Here is a 17,119-nt window from a genome sequence, read left to right as displayed (position 1 = left end):
GTAACACCCATTGTTTCATGTTCTCTGTGTATATAAATCTCCCCACTGTATTTTCCACTGAATGCATCCGATGAAGTGAGCTGTAGCTCACGAAAGCTTATGCTCAAATAAATTCGTTGGTCTCTAATGTGCCACAAGTCCTCCTTTTCTTTTTGCGGATACAGACTAACACGGCTGCTACTCTGAAACCTGTCAATAGCTAGAAAGTTTCATTAAAAAAAATTACTGACATTCTTACAAAACATGACTCCAGAAGCTGGGGCTTTAAGAAAGACATCAAATACTGTGAGACTCCCAATAAAATTGGAAGAGTTACATCCTAACCCCAGTCTATCATCACATATTGTGTCCTGCTCTTAGTGCTAAAACCAAATCAGGTAATTACTATAAAATCAACCCTAATGTTCACCTTTTTGGAGCAAGGGACACAAACTGGTACTGATACAATGACTGCAAATAATACTACTTCATGTTTATGTAGCACTTTTCAAACTCTACACGTAGACAATATTGCCAACTCTTGCAACTCTACTGTGAGTCTTTCGATATTTGGTGTTTTTCCCCATTTTCTGGCGTTAAGTGATTATGTGAGACTCTCAGCTTTCATTTTAAAATAGTATCTTTCTCACCCTTATAGCTGCACAGAAAATCTTGAAAACATGACCTGAGTACACCCTAATGGCCCGAAATAAACCCAAAACAAAACAAAATAGAAGACTTTTAAAAATTGCATGATTTTGGGAGGCCCGACTCAGGATCTCTGAGCACTTCCGGTTGGCAATACTATGCAGATAGCAGGCTGAAAATGTGGATTTGGTTATGGGACCATTTTTTTTGCTCTGAGAAAGGGACCTCCATTTCTTCTGCTGCTGTTGTATAACAGTACTGATAAGTGGCAACTGCCTTCAAAACAGGAACATGCAAATGTCCATCCTCCAAATGGCCATGTATGCAAAACAGATCAACTGCATCTTAATCAGTGGTGTAAAAAGAAAAACAGATTCAGAGAAAACAGATGACTTTCAGTCACTGTCAAATCTTGGGTGCTTTAATCTGTGCCATGCTAGAGACAGACTTTGAAAGACAACCCAACACTGGCATGGCATTGGAAGTCAGACAGATAACACAAACAGAAAGGGATCTGATTGACAGTATGAATATCAAGTGCTGGTTTGAGGCACAGGGTACATGGGGTAGCCCTGACAACTCAAAGATGTAGCATTAGTGAAACAAGCCACACTGATAACAGGGAAAGCGTGTTCTCCTGTACATGAGACGCAACGTATGCACAGGTTTCAGCCACACTGTTCCTGCCAGTGTTTCTTCCTGTTCTGCAGTGTCCAGAGATTTAAGAGTAGCTCATTCTCCAAACCCATTCCGTCCTTTACCTACCTCCTGAGGCCGCCAGCAAAGAGAGCTGGCCAGTGCCAAATGCAGTGGAGGTTTTGTGGAGCTGGACTCCTGTCCACTAGAAATCAGACAGAATGCCAGGAATCCATTGCACAAACACACACTTAACTTCTTCAAATCCATTTTCAAGAACCAACAAGACTCTACTTGGCAGCTGCAAGCATCTGAGAGAAGAGCCCAGCCCAGATGATGAAGACTGCCAAAAAAAAAATGACAACTGAAGATTGACAGAATCCACAGTATATGTGGAGAAAGAAAAACAACAGAGTCAATACCAATCAAGCAGACAGGAGCAGCACAAGTGAGATAAGATTCTCACCCTTGAAAGCACTGCCTGCTTTTCTGAGAACACAGCAAATTATAGACTTCGGAGGATCATTGCAAGTCAATGTGCAAAAGGGTCTGAGCAGAAGCCAAATTACGAATGAGCTAGCAAAAAGGAGCCTGCAGTGAGATGGAAAGAACGCCAAGACACATCTGACTAGGGATTTCCTTCCACGAATCCAGCAGAAAGCCCATGAGATCAGGTAAAGCCAAATGATTCCAACAGAACTAAAATATAGAACAAGGTCTGAGGTTTTCATAACTTAAATTTCCAGGACTGACTGCAAGTCTTGTCCAGATCATTCAAAAGGTGACACTGCAAAGACTTGCATCAACATAGGAAAAACTGTGATTGCCAAAGAATGACCTCAAATGAAATAGCAGATTGAGTATGAGGCTAGGAACTCTTAAATTCTATAACCATCTCAACTCTCTGGGGGCTTTGGACAAGTCATTTCCTCATTCAGTTTCCCGATTTGCAAAATAGGGATAATAATCCTTATTTATTGGTATTATCAGGGTATGCTCTGAGGAGTTTTGTCCACACAATGCTGTGAAACTTTTCATTATTATTAACTGGTGAGAAGAACAACACTGCACTCCATGCCAGGGACAAGTTCTGGCACTTATTCTTTAATTCTATTTGGGAATTCTGGGTAAGTTAGGTTTTCACATGGGAAGGCCTTTCATTATTGCTAGGTATCAGGAACGGATAACAAATAATAGTGGCTGTTGTCTCAACTCAACAGCAAAATATACTGCATCACACTAGAAAGCAGTGGCCTGAATATTAAAGGCTGATGTCCCACTTCTGCTTTGGTTGAGCTGAGCTAAACCTGCTTCCTGACTAGCTTATTTAGTTCAGCCATAATCTTCTGTTTTCACTTAGTGGTTTTTTGTTTTTTAAACAGTTTTATACCACCACAATCTCAGCTGAACTTCCTGGCCAAGACGCTACTAGGGCCACTATTAGGCCACTTGGCCATGAGCAATGGTGGGGCTTCAGGCTACAGCTGCTTTTAGACTCTATAGAAGTGCACCTTGGAGAGTTATGAGGCTTAATTAGATAATATTTCCAAACTACTTTGAGACTCTTGCATGAAAGGGCTGATTCTAAGAGAAGACAAGAGGCTGCAGAGTTCCTTGTGTTCTACACAATGTGCCTTGCAGGAACAGAGACTCTGGCCTCTAGGTGCTACAAATAATCATTGTCTCCTTAATGGTGCAAGATAAGGCCCGTAAAATGCCAAAGAGAGTACCAAGTATTATGATTCTTAGTTTAAGGGATTCATGCATCAGCTTCAAATAACTTTCATCCTCAAAAGGCAACTGTCAAGGTCCAGAAAATGAAGAGGGACTATTCTTCAAATATATGGTCTTCCAAGGAAGATCGCAACCATCCACAGGAAACTGCTTAGAGCTAGACAGGGCCATGGTTATTTACAAAGAAAGTAAGTTATGAACACTGATTTTAAAATAAAATTTAATATCAAATGAAAATATCTCCCTTCATCTAAGGGTCCCAAGAGGGAGGACCTCATGGAATCCCGGGGCATACGGGAACTCCAGTAACAACTGGCATGGAGATGATAAATGGACTGACCTTTACCCAATGATACAGTGATCTTTACGGTGAATGGGGTCAAGATACAGCTGAATACAAGCTTTTACGAAACAGCAAAAAAGACTCAAGATTAAAATGGTTGTTTGTTGAAGGTGGGTAACAATAACACTGTCAATTCCCTGATAAGGATTAGGGATGGCGAACTCCTGAGAAGATTGAAAAAGAGAATTAGAAAGATGTTTTAAACTAACAGCATAGTTTGAAGTGGCAACAAATGAAAACAGAATGTTTGTAAGCCTCAGTTCAGATTTATTGTATTTTAAGCACAAGTATTGTGAGCATTTTGTGTTGAAGATCAAAGGAGGCTGCTTTAGACATTTTCTCACACTTGATTTCCTCTCTCCATGGAGAAACGTCCACTTTGGGATTCAGAGCAGGAGTCTCCATAACCACTTGGTGGAGAGACATTTCACAGAGACCCTCACAGAGATGGTAGTTCTACTTTCCAGCCTTTGGCTTTTGAAGAGTTCTCTTGCGCTGTATCCCTCTTTTGCCAGGATAGGAATGTGCACTTCCCCACACCAGACTGCAGTTCCCCAAGCTCATCATGGCCATTTGTGCAAACCTATTAGTCCTTGGTTACTGAGAGCAAATTCTACCGAGACAACCTTCACGTTTGGTAGTAGGAGGTAGTTTTGAATAAGCATGTACCACATTTCTGGTTTCTTAGAGACATATGCTGGTAGCATACAAAAGAAGTGCTTGATATTATAGGAGACACGCGAGTCTTCAGTTTGAGGAGGCTTACACGCGAGTGCTGTAAGTTCCCTAGAAGGGGTGGGCACCGGCACTTGGACTGAGGCGCCGCCCCCACTCCGCCTCCTCCCTCAAGTCTCGCCCGCTTCTTGCTCCTCTCCACCTCTTCCCCCAAGTCCTGCCCACTCACTCCTCTCTGTGGTGGTGAAAAGTGTGCAGGGGCCACCGAGGGAAGAGGCAGAGCGAGGGCGAGGCCTTGGGGGAAGAGGCTGAGCGGGAGTGGGGCCAGGGACCGGTGCCTCCCCCCACTTGTAGCGAGCTTCGCTTCCAGCGCTCCTCCAAAGGGTGGTGGACTCATGCTGCACCTGTGGCATTTGCCCTTCTGCATGGCCAGCATTTTTTGGCGAGGCTTAACCTCCCCAAGCCTCTTATATGTGCTGCTTATGCTTGATATCTACTCCCCGCAACCATCTTGTGGCTGGTTGGTGCTGCAACCAACCATTTATCATGGGGGGCGGGGGGGGAATCACTATTGTGATCTCATTTAAAAACATATGGAGCGTGTTGCAGAGAGATGATCTGGTTAAATCAAAGAACAATGTGAAATCAATATGAAAATGACACGAATAAAATAATGTCTAGAAAAGAGGTTCTGAGAATATTTTCAGTATTTTGCACTATTTTCTCAATTCCCTGATTTATGCACCAGAATAAAGGAGATTATTGGTTAGAAGTCTAGACTAAACAGCTGGAATTTTTTAATATGGAAAACAAATGAGAAAGAAATAAGACCATCATCAAGACAATAACGACAAGTGAAGATGAGAAGAGAGCTGTACATACAGCAGAGGATTAACCTACCTGCCCTATTACAGATGCAACAAGACTTCCTGAACTGAACACAATGACAAGCATCATGCTAGAGATTCCCCGTGGAAATACTTATATTTATAGAGAGTCTCAAATCTAATTGAGAAAAAACAATTTGGTTCAGATCTTCTAGTCTGCAAGCAGGTCAAGGATCCATTAAGCTCATTGCTGTAATATAAAATTAACTTATTTATTGAAGAATCTAAGTGCTACTCTGTGTACTGAAACCACTATCTCTGCAGAAAAGGATTCAGAAGCAGCAAAAGTGATGCTAAGGGGAAAATGACAAACCTCTAAGAAACTGGCCATTAATTCACTTCAGCCTTAGGAACTTTAAACATCTGCAGAAAATGTGGGAGATGCAAGATACTAAGGAGTACGGAAGAGACAATTTATTGCTGCCTTGGGCAGCCAATATCACAGAAAGAGCCAAGAACTAGGATGCCAAAATCTCATCCTGTACACTTTTATTGCTCCTATCCAGTGTACATTTGCCACGCGTCATTCCAAGCAGCAGTTGTGAGAATTTTTTGTTCTTTGTAGGAACCGATCCTGCTTGTAGCAAACTGAAGGGGAATCTTTCCAAAAGTTCCAACAGGAGCAGCTCCTTCAGAATGTAAAGTGTGGCCTCTCCACAAACTGTGTGAATAAGGAGGGGGGGAAAGAAACAATGGACATTCCTTTCTTTAAAAAAATTACAACTATTTTGGGCCTGACTTTGCAAACCCTCACACAAGTAATGTCATGGGGTGAAAGTTTCAAAAGCACTTAAGTGACTTAGGAGCCTAGATACCACACGATTTAGGCACTTTTGAAAACTTTGCCCATGGACTTCAACAGGCTTCACTTTTGCACAAAGCTTTACTTTGCTCTTAAAAGACCTGACTTGCATTTGTTTCACTTCACGCTAATAAATAATCCCACCCCTATTCAGGAAAGCCCCAAATAACATGCTTAAAGTCAACCATGTATTTAAGTCTCACTGAAACCACATATACTCTTCATGAACAAAGTTTCCAATGAATTACCACATATTTCACTTCTGCAGTGCTGGAGATCTAGCTCCTCTCTTAACAACTGTTATGATTATCACACTAGTGCAGCATTTGTACAGTGCTCTGCATGACATATGAAATTTAAAACTAGGCTCTGTTCTCCTTAGGACACACTTTAATAAAAGGAAAGAAAAGAATAATCCCTTCTCAAGGAGAAATGCTCAATTTACTTTCGGAACACGGAAAAGTCTCCCTCTACATCATTCTGTCCTAAAAAATGGGTTTTACATTGCTATATATTACATATAGACATCCCAGTTTTCTGCTCCCCCTGGAATATGCTCACCAACTAGATGTTATAACTCACACACAAAAAACTTCTCCTGTGGGCTACAGATTCCAAAGGAATGAAAGAAATGAAAAATAGTGATTCCACTATAGCCAGACAAAAGGGTCTTATTAAAAATCACACTCTGAAAACTTCTAGAAAAGTCTTTCCTGCTCTTTCCTGCTCCTTCTGAGTTAACATTCCCTGATTTATCTCTCAAAGGATAAAGCCGTGTTCTTTTACAGAGGCAGTTAATGTCATGGGGACCACGCCAATTCCCACTGAAGTGTGTGGGAGTCTTTCCATTGACTTTCAAGGGCAGATGGAACAAGCTCTTACAGAACAAGATTAAAGAAAGGGGAATTTAACCCTAACATTTTATTCCAAGGGCCTTTCAAAATATTTTGAGCTAAGATAGGTATTTTCTCTCAGAAGTGCTTACTTTCATTCTTAGAGGTAGATTGTACCTTGGACTAATTGTACCTTCAGGTATGTGGGAGTAAGAAACCTTCCCCCACCTTTATACCCTTCTGCAGGTTGGACCTCGGAGCTGGGACACAGAGTTAAACAAGCTCATTTACTGCCCTGCTGGAATGCATAGGCAGTGAATGACTGAAGACTTGGCTCCAACCACCTTCCAACCCACCAGCCAGTACAGCTGGGCTGGTGCAGGGGAAATTGTAATTTGCTGATGGGGCACAGTCCAGCAGCAAATTATGTATGGCAAGAGGGCAGCAGGGGAGGGATGTTGCTGGGGTGGTGCATTTATACACCACCCCTTGCTCAAGGCAGTGCCAGAAGGTAGAATCTAGACCTTATACACATCACCCGATAGTGGTTTCAGGCAACTAAATGGAATCACATGCTCAGTAGTAATCTGATAAAATCTTGCTTGTGGCTTCTGAGAGAACACCAGCAGAATTCCACTAACTAAACATTCCACAGTCAAAAGGCATTAAACCTGGCAGCAATTCTGATTCAACAATATTGTTAACCTGAGGACGTATCCCATAAGAATGGCCATAATGGGTCAGATCAATGGTCCATCTAGCCCAGTATCCTCTCTTCCCACAGTGGCCAGATGCTGCAGGGGGATCAAACAGAACAGGAAAATTACCAAGTGATCCATTCCCCGTTGTCCAGTTCCAGCTTCGGTCAGTCAGAGGTTTAGAGATACCCAGAGCATGGGGTTGTGTCCCTGACTATCCTGGCTAATAGCCATTGATGGACCTATCCTCCGTGAACTTATCTTTTTGAACCCAGTTATACTTCTGGCCTTCACAACATCCCCTGGCAATGAGTTCTACAGGTTGACTATGCATTGTGTGAAAGAAGAGCTACCTTTTGTTTTTAACCTGCTGCCTATTAATTTCAGTGGGTGACTGCTGGTTTGTGTGTTATGTGAAGGGATACATAACACTTCCTTATTCACTGTCTCCACACCATTCATGATTTTATAGACCTCTATCATTGCCCTACAAGTCATCTCTCTTCTAAGCTGAACAGTTTCACTCTTTTTAATCTCTCCTCAGACGGAAGCTGTTCCATACACCAGATCGTTTCTGTTGCCCTTTACTGGACTTTTTCCAGTTGTTGTGTATCTTTTTTGAAATGGGGAAACCAGAATTGCATGTGGTATTCAAGTATTCTCCCCAACGAAGAGCATGCTGAATCTCTCCCACTAATGAGACCATTCTTCAACGGGTTCCTTAGCCTGCTGTTACATTTGCATAGCTAATATGTTTCCCCTCTTAGTATGATTTTTATTTAAGCATCTAATCCAAATGTGAAAGAAAAAGTCATGAGAAAATAATTATATGACATTTTTCAAAACAATTTTAGCTTCAGGAGAAGCCATAGAGAAATTAAGCCCCCTGAGAAAATGTTTACTCACTTATGTTAATATTAAGTTACAAATCCATTTATCAATGTATATATGTACTCAAATATTTTTGCCAGAAAAAGGAAATCCTTTGGTAATACTTAAGAACATATATTATGCTGTGCATACAGGTTAGTAATGGTTAGTAACTTGGGCTTGGTAGTCGAGTCTAGCAATGTATTATTCTTTTTCTTTTCTTTTCTTTCTTTTTTTTTTTTTTTTTAAGGGGGCACTGTAAAAATTGAAATCACAGTATAATAAAAATAATTTCTCATATCTGGAATAATTTTTCACTATTTATGCTGTTCATTTTAGGTCCCAATACAGCAAAGCAGTTAAGCACATGCTTAACTACAAGCCTCTGGAGTAGTCCCACTGAAATAAAATGGAATTGCTCTGTGTGCTCAGAGTTCGGCATGTGTTTTGCTGGATTGAGGGCATTTTTGCATTTTCTTCAGCTCTGTGGGCAATGAAACTAGACGGGCAATTTCACTTCCTTTTTAGTAAGTTTCACTGCTGGGTTTCTCATGTACCATCCTAAGGCCATTGTGTTTGGATTTCCATTTTTAGGAGGGGGAGCATGGAAGATTGAGATTACAAAAACAAACATTTTGTTTTCTATTTTTTTTAAAAGTTATGAAAACGTTTACATTAGATTTAATAAAAACTAAATTTTGTGCCTAAGCTAAGATGACAGGATCTGTGTGCTTACATACAATTATTAAAGAAATAGTATGTAAGTCATGTGCTAAGCTATTTTTAGTTTGCCTTTTGAAAATTATAATGAATTAATTTTTCCACATAAAAATTAAGGTCCAGTGCCTTCCTACATAGGAATAACCTACCCAAGGTGTGATAATTCCCAAATTTGTACTATATCTGTTTACTTCCAATTATTTTTTCAAGAGAGGAAGTTTTGCCAGTATAAGGACAGCAGGATCCAGCCTTTAACTTTAACTGAAAGAAGATGGTCAAATACATTTTAAAAGCAAAACTGCATTTAAAAAAGTTAGCTGAAAAGTCTGTCGGAAACTCCAGGTTATTATGTTCTTCATCAAGACATCACTTTTTGCACAGGAAGTGAAGACCAAAATACCATTTTTGTAAATCAGTCTGGGCCTATCAGTATGTCTCTTTGAACCATTACTAACCTGTATCATGTACAGCTGGGCAATCCGATACTCTTCCACACTCATTGGAATTGGAATACGATATTCCTTTATAAGCATCTTGAAGTCCAAGCCTTTTTTTCAGTTCAGAAATGCAATCCAGATATTTCTAGAAGAGGCGCCTTAAATAATGGTAAGTGAGTGCATTGAGGACCCCTGAAATAAAAGCAGAGCGATGCAATTATTTTCTGCACTCGTTACAGATTAAATTATTACATTTAGAGACATTAATTTTTCTTAAAACAAGAAAGAAAAATCCCTTGATTGTTACTCTGGAACCGGTATAAAGTTGAACAGACTCTTTTAGAAGAATTTTAATTTGCTACAGAGGACACCCTCAAAGCTATTGCCCTAGGGATCTTTGCCACCATATCAATCAGATTTGTATTTGTAATACATCTCCATGGCTGAGATATGACACAGCTTTTGTTGTAGGACAATAATGTCTCTCTCCAATGTCAGTGACACATCAGAGATGCAGCCACTCTGAGGTGTCAGATCTTCTTATCCTCTCACATGGTTGCTCTCCAGCTAACAAAAGAGACTAATTAGGAGACTTCCTCACCCTCGGTAACACCACATTGGAGAACTTAAATTGGACTCTAACAAAGAGGTCTGTAAAAACGTATTTTTCTTCCCACTATTATTATTAACAGCATCCATTCTCTTTTCCCTCCAATGAAGTCCAGGGATGAAATCCTCTCTTCATTGAAGTCAATGGCAGAACTTGTCTTACACACCTATAGCATAAGTTAACAGCATTAGATCAAACTTCAAGTCAGAAAAGAAGTCCTACAACACACAGCTTCTGTGCAATTTAAAAGAAAATAGGACTGATCAATACAGAGGGCTACAAGAGCAACTTTTGGAGTACTGTCAAGACAGGGCAGATGAGGGGTGGTGGCTGTGTAGCAGTACAAATAGTATGGAGGGAGCATAGAACACTGAATCGTGACTGCAAAACTCCCTTTGGCAGTCAGACGTGTAAATCTGTCTAGTAGTCCCATGGGCAGATTATCCAAGATAACACCAACCTCAGCAGCATTACGGGATAACATTGTCACTAGAATAAATTATTTTTAAAAACAGTTTATCCAGCACATAAACCCCAAATGCGTTTTCTTCTACAGCAAGCATACATGCTTCTCGTCACATCTGCTTAGTGAAACTGTTCCAATATAATTCTTGCAAAAAACAGAGAGAAAATCCCTTTATTGTGTTTACAAGGAGGCAGAAAAAATGCTGCACAGGGGACCTTAAATCTTTTGAGTGATTGACTTTCTAACCTGAATAATGTTCTTTTAACCTAGATTTTTGTATCTGGTTACATTATATATATATTTTCATAAAAGAACATCTAATGGAAAAGCAGAGAAAAAATTGTTTAATGACTCATTCACAGGGTGGGCAATTTCAGGATCTTACACCTGCTTACAGAAGTAACAGGTTTCAGAGTGGTAGCCGTGTTAGTTTGTAACAGCAAAAACAACGAGGAGTCCTTGTGGCACCTTAGAGACTAACACATTTATTTGGGCATAAGCTTTCATGGGCTAAAATCCACTTCATCAGATGCATGGAGTGAAAAAAATACAGCAGTATATATATATATACAGCACAGGAAAAGATGGCAGTTGCCTTACCAAGTAGGGGGGTCAGTGCTAACGAGGCCAATTCAATTAAGGTGGATGTGGCCTATTCTCAACAGTTGACAAGAAGGGGTGACTACCAACAGAGGGAAAATTACTTTTGTAGTGCTAATGGGGCCAATGCAATCAAGGTAGACGTCGGCCATTTCCAACAGTTGAAAAGAAGGTCTGAGTATCAGTAGAGGGAAAGTTACTTTTTGTAGTAATGGGTCACTACAAAAAGTAATTTTCCCTCTGCTGATGCTCACACCTTCTTGTCAACTGTTAGAAACAGCCAACATCCATCTTGATTACACTGGCCTAGTTAGCACTACAAAAGTAGTTTTCTCTCTCTTGATAGTCACCCCTTCTTGTCAACTGTTGAGAATACGCCACTTCCACCTTAACTGAATTGGCCTCGTTAGCACTGACCCCCTACTTGGTAAGGCAACTCCCATCTTTTCATGTGCTCTCTCTCTCTATACACTGCTTACTGTATTTTTCACTCCATGCATCTGATGAAGCGGGTTTTAGCCCACGAAAGCTTATGCCCCAATAAATTTGTTAGTCTCTAAGATGCCACAAGGACTCGTTGTTTTTACAGAAGTAAGATACTGTAATTATACAAAAGAAACAACATGCTTCTATAACATGTACTTCCATTTCTCATTTCAAAATCAGGTGAACACTGGTTTGTATTATTTATTGTGTATATTTAGAAAGTTAGAATAAGATGTCCTACCACTAGACAAGATTTTAACCCCCTCTTAAACAAAACAGAGGAAGTAAAAACCGTTAATGTTTCCATACTCAAAGAACAAAACACGTACTTTCAATCTGAATGATTTTAGATTAATGAAAACAACAAGAACTCCATGTAAAGTCTCCATGAGAATGCACACTGTATGACTCCTGTAACAGCTGCTGTGACTAATGACAATCTGGCTGCTGTCCCTGCAGAGAGGCAGTCTTTAGAAATGCAAAGGTGCAGTACATGGTAAATAAAGGAATCCCAATTTGAAGACTGATACCACAGAAAAACAATGTACACCAGGGCAAAACATTTGGTAAACTTACTGTAATAACTACAAGAAAAGCGTGGCTGAATTCTCCAACCTTGTCAAAGGATTCCATCCACACTAAACGTTAGTTTCCAAATTCATGTTTTTGCTAACAGAGGGCCACAGCTGTTCAGCAGAGTGAAAGCACAATCCACTAGCTCATTATCATAGAATATCAGTGTTGGAAGGGACCTCAGGAGGTCATCTAGTCCAACCCCCTGCTCAAAGCAGGGCCAATCCCCAGTTTTTGCCCCAGATCCCTAAATGGCCCCCTCAAGGATTGAGTTTACAACCCTGGGTTTAACAGGCCAATGCTCAAACCACTGAGCTATCATTATACAGAAAGATGCCTGCCTAGCTTAATACAGATAATACATTAAATCCTAAAATTTGTTTTAGTGATAGTGATCCCACAAAAGCCACATGATCTAGAACAGAGGGCAGGAAGCCTGGGAGCACTGAGTTACTCTCCCAGCTCTCTCACTGAGGGCCCCTAATAATATTTGGCACCGCACCGCACACTATTGACATTAAATAAGTCTTGGCAATACTAAATGATATGCCCAAATCACAGAGTACATAAGCATCAGAACCCAGGCTCCTCCTCATTCCTGTCTTGTGCCTAAACCTCATTGTGCCATGCCAAGAAGCACTCTCATATTAGCAAGTTTAGGCCCAATCCGGCAAACACCTACACACGCCTGAGTTTATGCAATGGGAATATTAACACTTAACACACTTGTGTAAGTGTTAGCAGGATGGGGGTGGTAGGTTGCTGGGGTATTTACATGGGGACTCTAAGTCTTTTTTATTATTATTTTTATTATTATTAAGGGGAGGTAATAAAACAAAGCTATCTTGCTGCTCACTGACTTGCCCAGAATAATTATCTGTCTGGCATTGAATTTTAAATGATTTTTTTCCCCATTTTTAATTCTGTTTCATGCCATTTTATTACTTTTAAATTATTATTATTATTCCTGTCAGCGCAACCCCAGGGAAAATTTCCCTGACATGACAGACCCTGCGGGGAACAGTTCTGTCAATACAACCCCCGACACACACACGTGTGTACACTCTACCAAAAGAATTTCTCTGGCAGGCTAATCCATTAGGAGAACATTCCAGAATGGGGTGTGAATAATCTTAAGAGGCTTTTAATTAATGTTATGGAACAAAGCAATAATATTTAATAGAGAGAGGCCCTGAACAACACCCTCCCCCCAAGATCAGAACAGATCTGACCTTCCAAGGAGAAGCTGGCATCCGAACTCTTAAAACAGGAGTTCACCTGAGATTTAACATAACGTTTGGCTGCTTGTGTGGGGTGGAACAGTTCAGTCTACGTACGGATCTTTTAATATTAAGTTAAAATCTTTTTCAGATGCTTTGAAACGGTGTCACACACATGTTGGGTGCATCCGTCACCTGCCTGTCTTCGCTCACTTGTTAAAAACAGGGTTTTTCAGTTGATTATAAGAGATGAATAAAACAAAAACAGCTTAGGAGCAATAAAATGGCAGGAAACAGCTACCGGGATGAAGAAAAAGTGTTTATAATTCAGTGCCAGATGGGTAATAAATAATAATTCAGACAGACTCAGGCAGGACACAAGATGGTTTATTTTACTGCATCCTTTAAATAAAAAAAGGGGGGGGGGCTGAGGGCCGCAAGCACATAGAGTAGCAGCCACCAGCAGCCTCAACTTGCATGTGGTCTTTGAGTGTCAGGCCCCCCTTGAATAGCCTGTCTTGGTTACAGAAATGGGCAGCGATCTAGCTCACATCTCCCTTTTTGAGAGAGATGAGCGAGCCCTCGCTGCAAAGCTCCCCTCCAGGTCTGGCCTTTCCAAAAGTTCAGTGCGTTCGGAGCCAAGGTTTTGGTTTGGCCCAATATGAGACTGATAAGTCTCCTGTTGCTTAGAACCACCAAGCACTCCACAAAAGAGCAGTACCAGAGGATCCACCCATCTGGACTGTACTTTTCTGAATTCTTCCTGTGGCTCTGTTCCACTGCTTGGGTCCCATCCTGAACATAAGGAAGCCTGCCATGGCAGTTACGTATACATCTTCCACAAAACATAGTCTAAAGAAGCAACTAACCTTCTGAAAGAAACTGAGCTGAAATGCCAGATTTCATTTTCAACCTCAAGCTGTGCGTGCCAGTCAGCCAATGTACCCAGGATTAGGATCAGCAACTTGGTCCTGAGGGAGGACATCGAGCACTCAGCACACATAAAGCAAATTTTTAAGTCAGTGAGTTAATAATTCTGGAAAAATTTGGAGTCTGCGCTGCCCTTAACCTGAAAAATAGCAACCTGTGTCAAACATTGCAGTCTGACTTAGTGGCAACCCAGGAAAATGCATTGTATTGGGAAGGATAAAATACGGATATTGTCCAGATTCAGATCTGAGATACATCCATGCAAATTGGGAGTTAATGCACTGAATCAGGAGTGTTATTCCTGATTCACACTGATGGACAGCAGCTGTTGTTCTAAAGACTTTTTGATGGTCACAGATAAGCAGATAGCATGACCTTGGTATATGCAGGATTCCCAGTACCAAGTATAGTCAATACTGCAAATACTGCACAGAGGTAATACTATCTAAAGCAAAAACAAAGCTTTTAAGGGTGACCACCAGTGAGAGATCAGAATAGGGCTCTAGAGCAGGGCTGTCAACAGTCTGTGAATTGGGACCAATGAAAGTTTATTTATAGTCTGTGGGCCAGGTCTACAGATATATAGACTAGCCCAATCCACTGCTGAATCCCCACTGCTAAAAGTGGGGGTTTGTGCAAAGATGTGGAATATGGCCATTAGGTTGCAACTGAGGGCATCATTTCAAGAGTGGCTATGGCTTTTGGCTGTCCACCTTCAGGCATGTTGGGCCTGATTTTCCAAGGCGCTGAGTACCTGAAGCTCCTGGAGGACACCAAAATCTGAGGAACTCAAAGCTAGTTAGTAACATTAAAAAGCTGTGCAGCGGAAGGAAATAGTGATACAGGGCATTTTTAGGCCCACTGCTATTTGGCTATTCGTATATGCCGTTACTCCTTTGTACACAGAACTGCGATAACTATTTGCATATATGCCAGGAGCATAATTTTATACTTCAATTATTTTTGAAGTCAGGCTCTTAAAGCATCGTACTTGGGCTTTGGAGTTAATGCCCTACTGAGACGAGTCAAGTCAGTGCCACCTATGAACTATAATTTCAGGCTTTCTGAAGACACCCCCTCTCACTTCATTGAGTTCTGATTGTAAAGGTTTCCTTCACAACAAAAGGCTTAGAAACTTCCATTTACAAAGAAAAAAAGATTAGATTCAGCAGAATCCAAATCCATCAGCAGATGCATCTAAACACCTCAATCCAGCCCACGTATCAGTTGTTTGACACCAGAGGTTTGAGATGTGACTGCCACAGCCCCCTTGGCATTAAATGAAGCTTCGGGGACTGAAAAAGGGCTTTACTGAAGGACTGATGACAACTGAAACCTTGTAATTAGGGAATAAGAGCTAATGAGTGCTGAGACCATTAATGGCAGATACTTAAACATCAAAAGTCCTGAAGGCCAAACCCCGATCAAGCTGAAGGGATGACCCTAAAAGGTCTGGGTTGAGATTATAACCAAAAAAAAAACAAAAAACACACCAGTAAAAAATATATATATATATATTTTTACTATCTTCTGGCTGCTCAGCTTGTCAGTTGGGTCCAATGTGGGAAAACCAATCACCGTCCGGTAAATTCAAACTATAAATACCCATTATGGCTGTACTCCCAGCTGTCACCTCAACAACTAATTTTTGATCAGCTAATATTTTCTGAGAGGTGCCTCTGCAGTACACAGAGCTGAGCTAGGACTGAAATGAGCTAACTAGCAGAAGCGATAGAGATACCCCATGCTGAAACTAATATTAAACATATTCGTTAGGGGAGAAATAAAATCCTAAAAGCATAAAGCAATAGAAAATAGCTTTTTCTAGCTGCAGGTAGGAGCTTTATCCCACACAGTTAGAATTAAAAGGTATACATGTACACACACAGGTACACCCAAGATGTTTATTTTATTATTTACTATTAACACCTAGCTCTTACATAGCACTTTTCATCTGTAGAACTCAAAGCACTTCACAAACATGGTTAGTATCATTACCCCTATTTTACAGATGGGGAAACTGAGGCACACAGAGGGCAAGTGACTGATTCAAGTCACTCAGGAGCAGAGCTGGGAACTCAACCAAAGTCTCCGGAGTACTAGTACAGTGCCTTATCCACTAGGCTATACTACTCACTTACTAGGTTAAGAAATGGGAGTGACTGAATTTCCCTCCCTTCCCTGCGAAACAGCCCCCTCCCACAAGATCCAACTATTTAAGAATATCAGTGTTCATAACTCAAGTACCAATTAGTCTTCCTCAAAATATCTTCACACAATTATGAAATTAATGTTAGTTAACAAGGAAACAATTGTAATATGCAATACAAACAAATCAACAAAATAATATTGAAGGGGTTTGTAAAGGTGTTACCTAGAGACCATTTAAAAATTCTATGTCCTTTGTGCTCTGAGCCCCTCTTTAGCTTCTGTATGGTTTCTTTATCCCCTGAAATGACCTCTTCTTGAAGAGAGTGATATTTAGCATTTGGATCAGTCCTGTGTCCCCTCCCACCACCACCACCACAAAAAAAGTCTGTCCCAACTGCATTAGAATGTTCATTCTAAGAACCACATTTCAAAGATGTCCCCTAAATTGTTTTTCTTTTAAAACCCTATCAATCCAGTAAGAGGTCCCTGAGGGGAGAGTGAGCAGGAAGGCAGACTGTACCACACCCCATCCCAACTCTATCAAGACTGCAAACACTACAAGTGGTACACAGACATACCAACACTGCTGAGAAAGATGCTGTCAGGGTCCTAAGGCCAAAGTTAGTTTTGCTAAGTGCTACTTTGTTCAGGGAAAAATACTGTTTACAAGGGTTTGCTGAAGAACAAGTGAACATTGTGCAATTTTTAAAAACGTGTGACACGATATGCAGGAGCAAGTAGATTTGTTCATGTAACTTTCACATTAGAAGTTGGAAAAAACCACCACATTTCTGCACAATAACTTTGTGACGACTAGGACT

General features: G+C 40.7%; 1 protein-coding gene across 25 annotated transcripts in view; it reads right to left on the bottom strand.

Moving 5' to 3' along the window:
- PITPNM2 (phosphatidylinositol transfer protein membrane associated 2) overlaps positions 1-17,119 on the bottom strand; it is a 214,146-nt gene that overhangs the window by 96,730 nt on the left and 100,297 nt on the right. For 21 of the 25 annotated variants that reach the window (XM_037878643.2, XM_037878649.2, XM_043529182.1 and 18 more), the window contains one exon: positions 9,281-9,454. The exons of 1 other annotated variant lie outside the window; for it this stretch is intronic. In XM_037878643.2, the coding sequence (XP_037734571.1) occupies positions 9,281-9,358 (78 nt within the window). In that variant the 5' untranslated portion in view covers positions 9,359-9,454. Of the gene's footprint in view, positions 1-9,280; positions 9,455-14,086; positions 14,189-17,119 lie in introns of those variants that run through there. 3 more of the 25 variants (XM_043529180.1, XM_043529189.1, XM_043529185.1) reach the window with 2 other exon arrangements.

This window comes from Chelonia mydas, chromosome 15 (genome assembly GCF_015237465.2).
Source record: "Chelonia mydas isolate rCheMyd1 chromosome 15, rCheMyd1.pri.v2, whole genome shotgun sequence".
NCBI lineage: Eukaryota > Metazoa > Chordata > Testudines > Cheloniidae > Chelonia > Chelonia mydas.
Note: the sequence above shows the minus strand (reverse complement) of the source record. Positions and strands in the feature narration are given on the sequence as shown.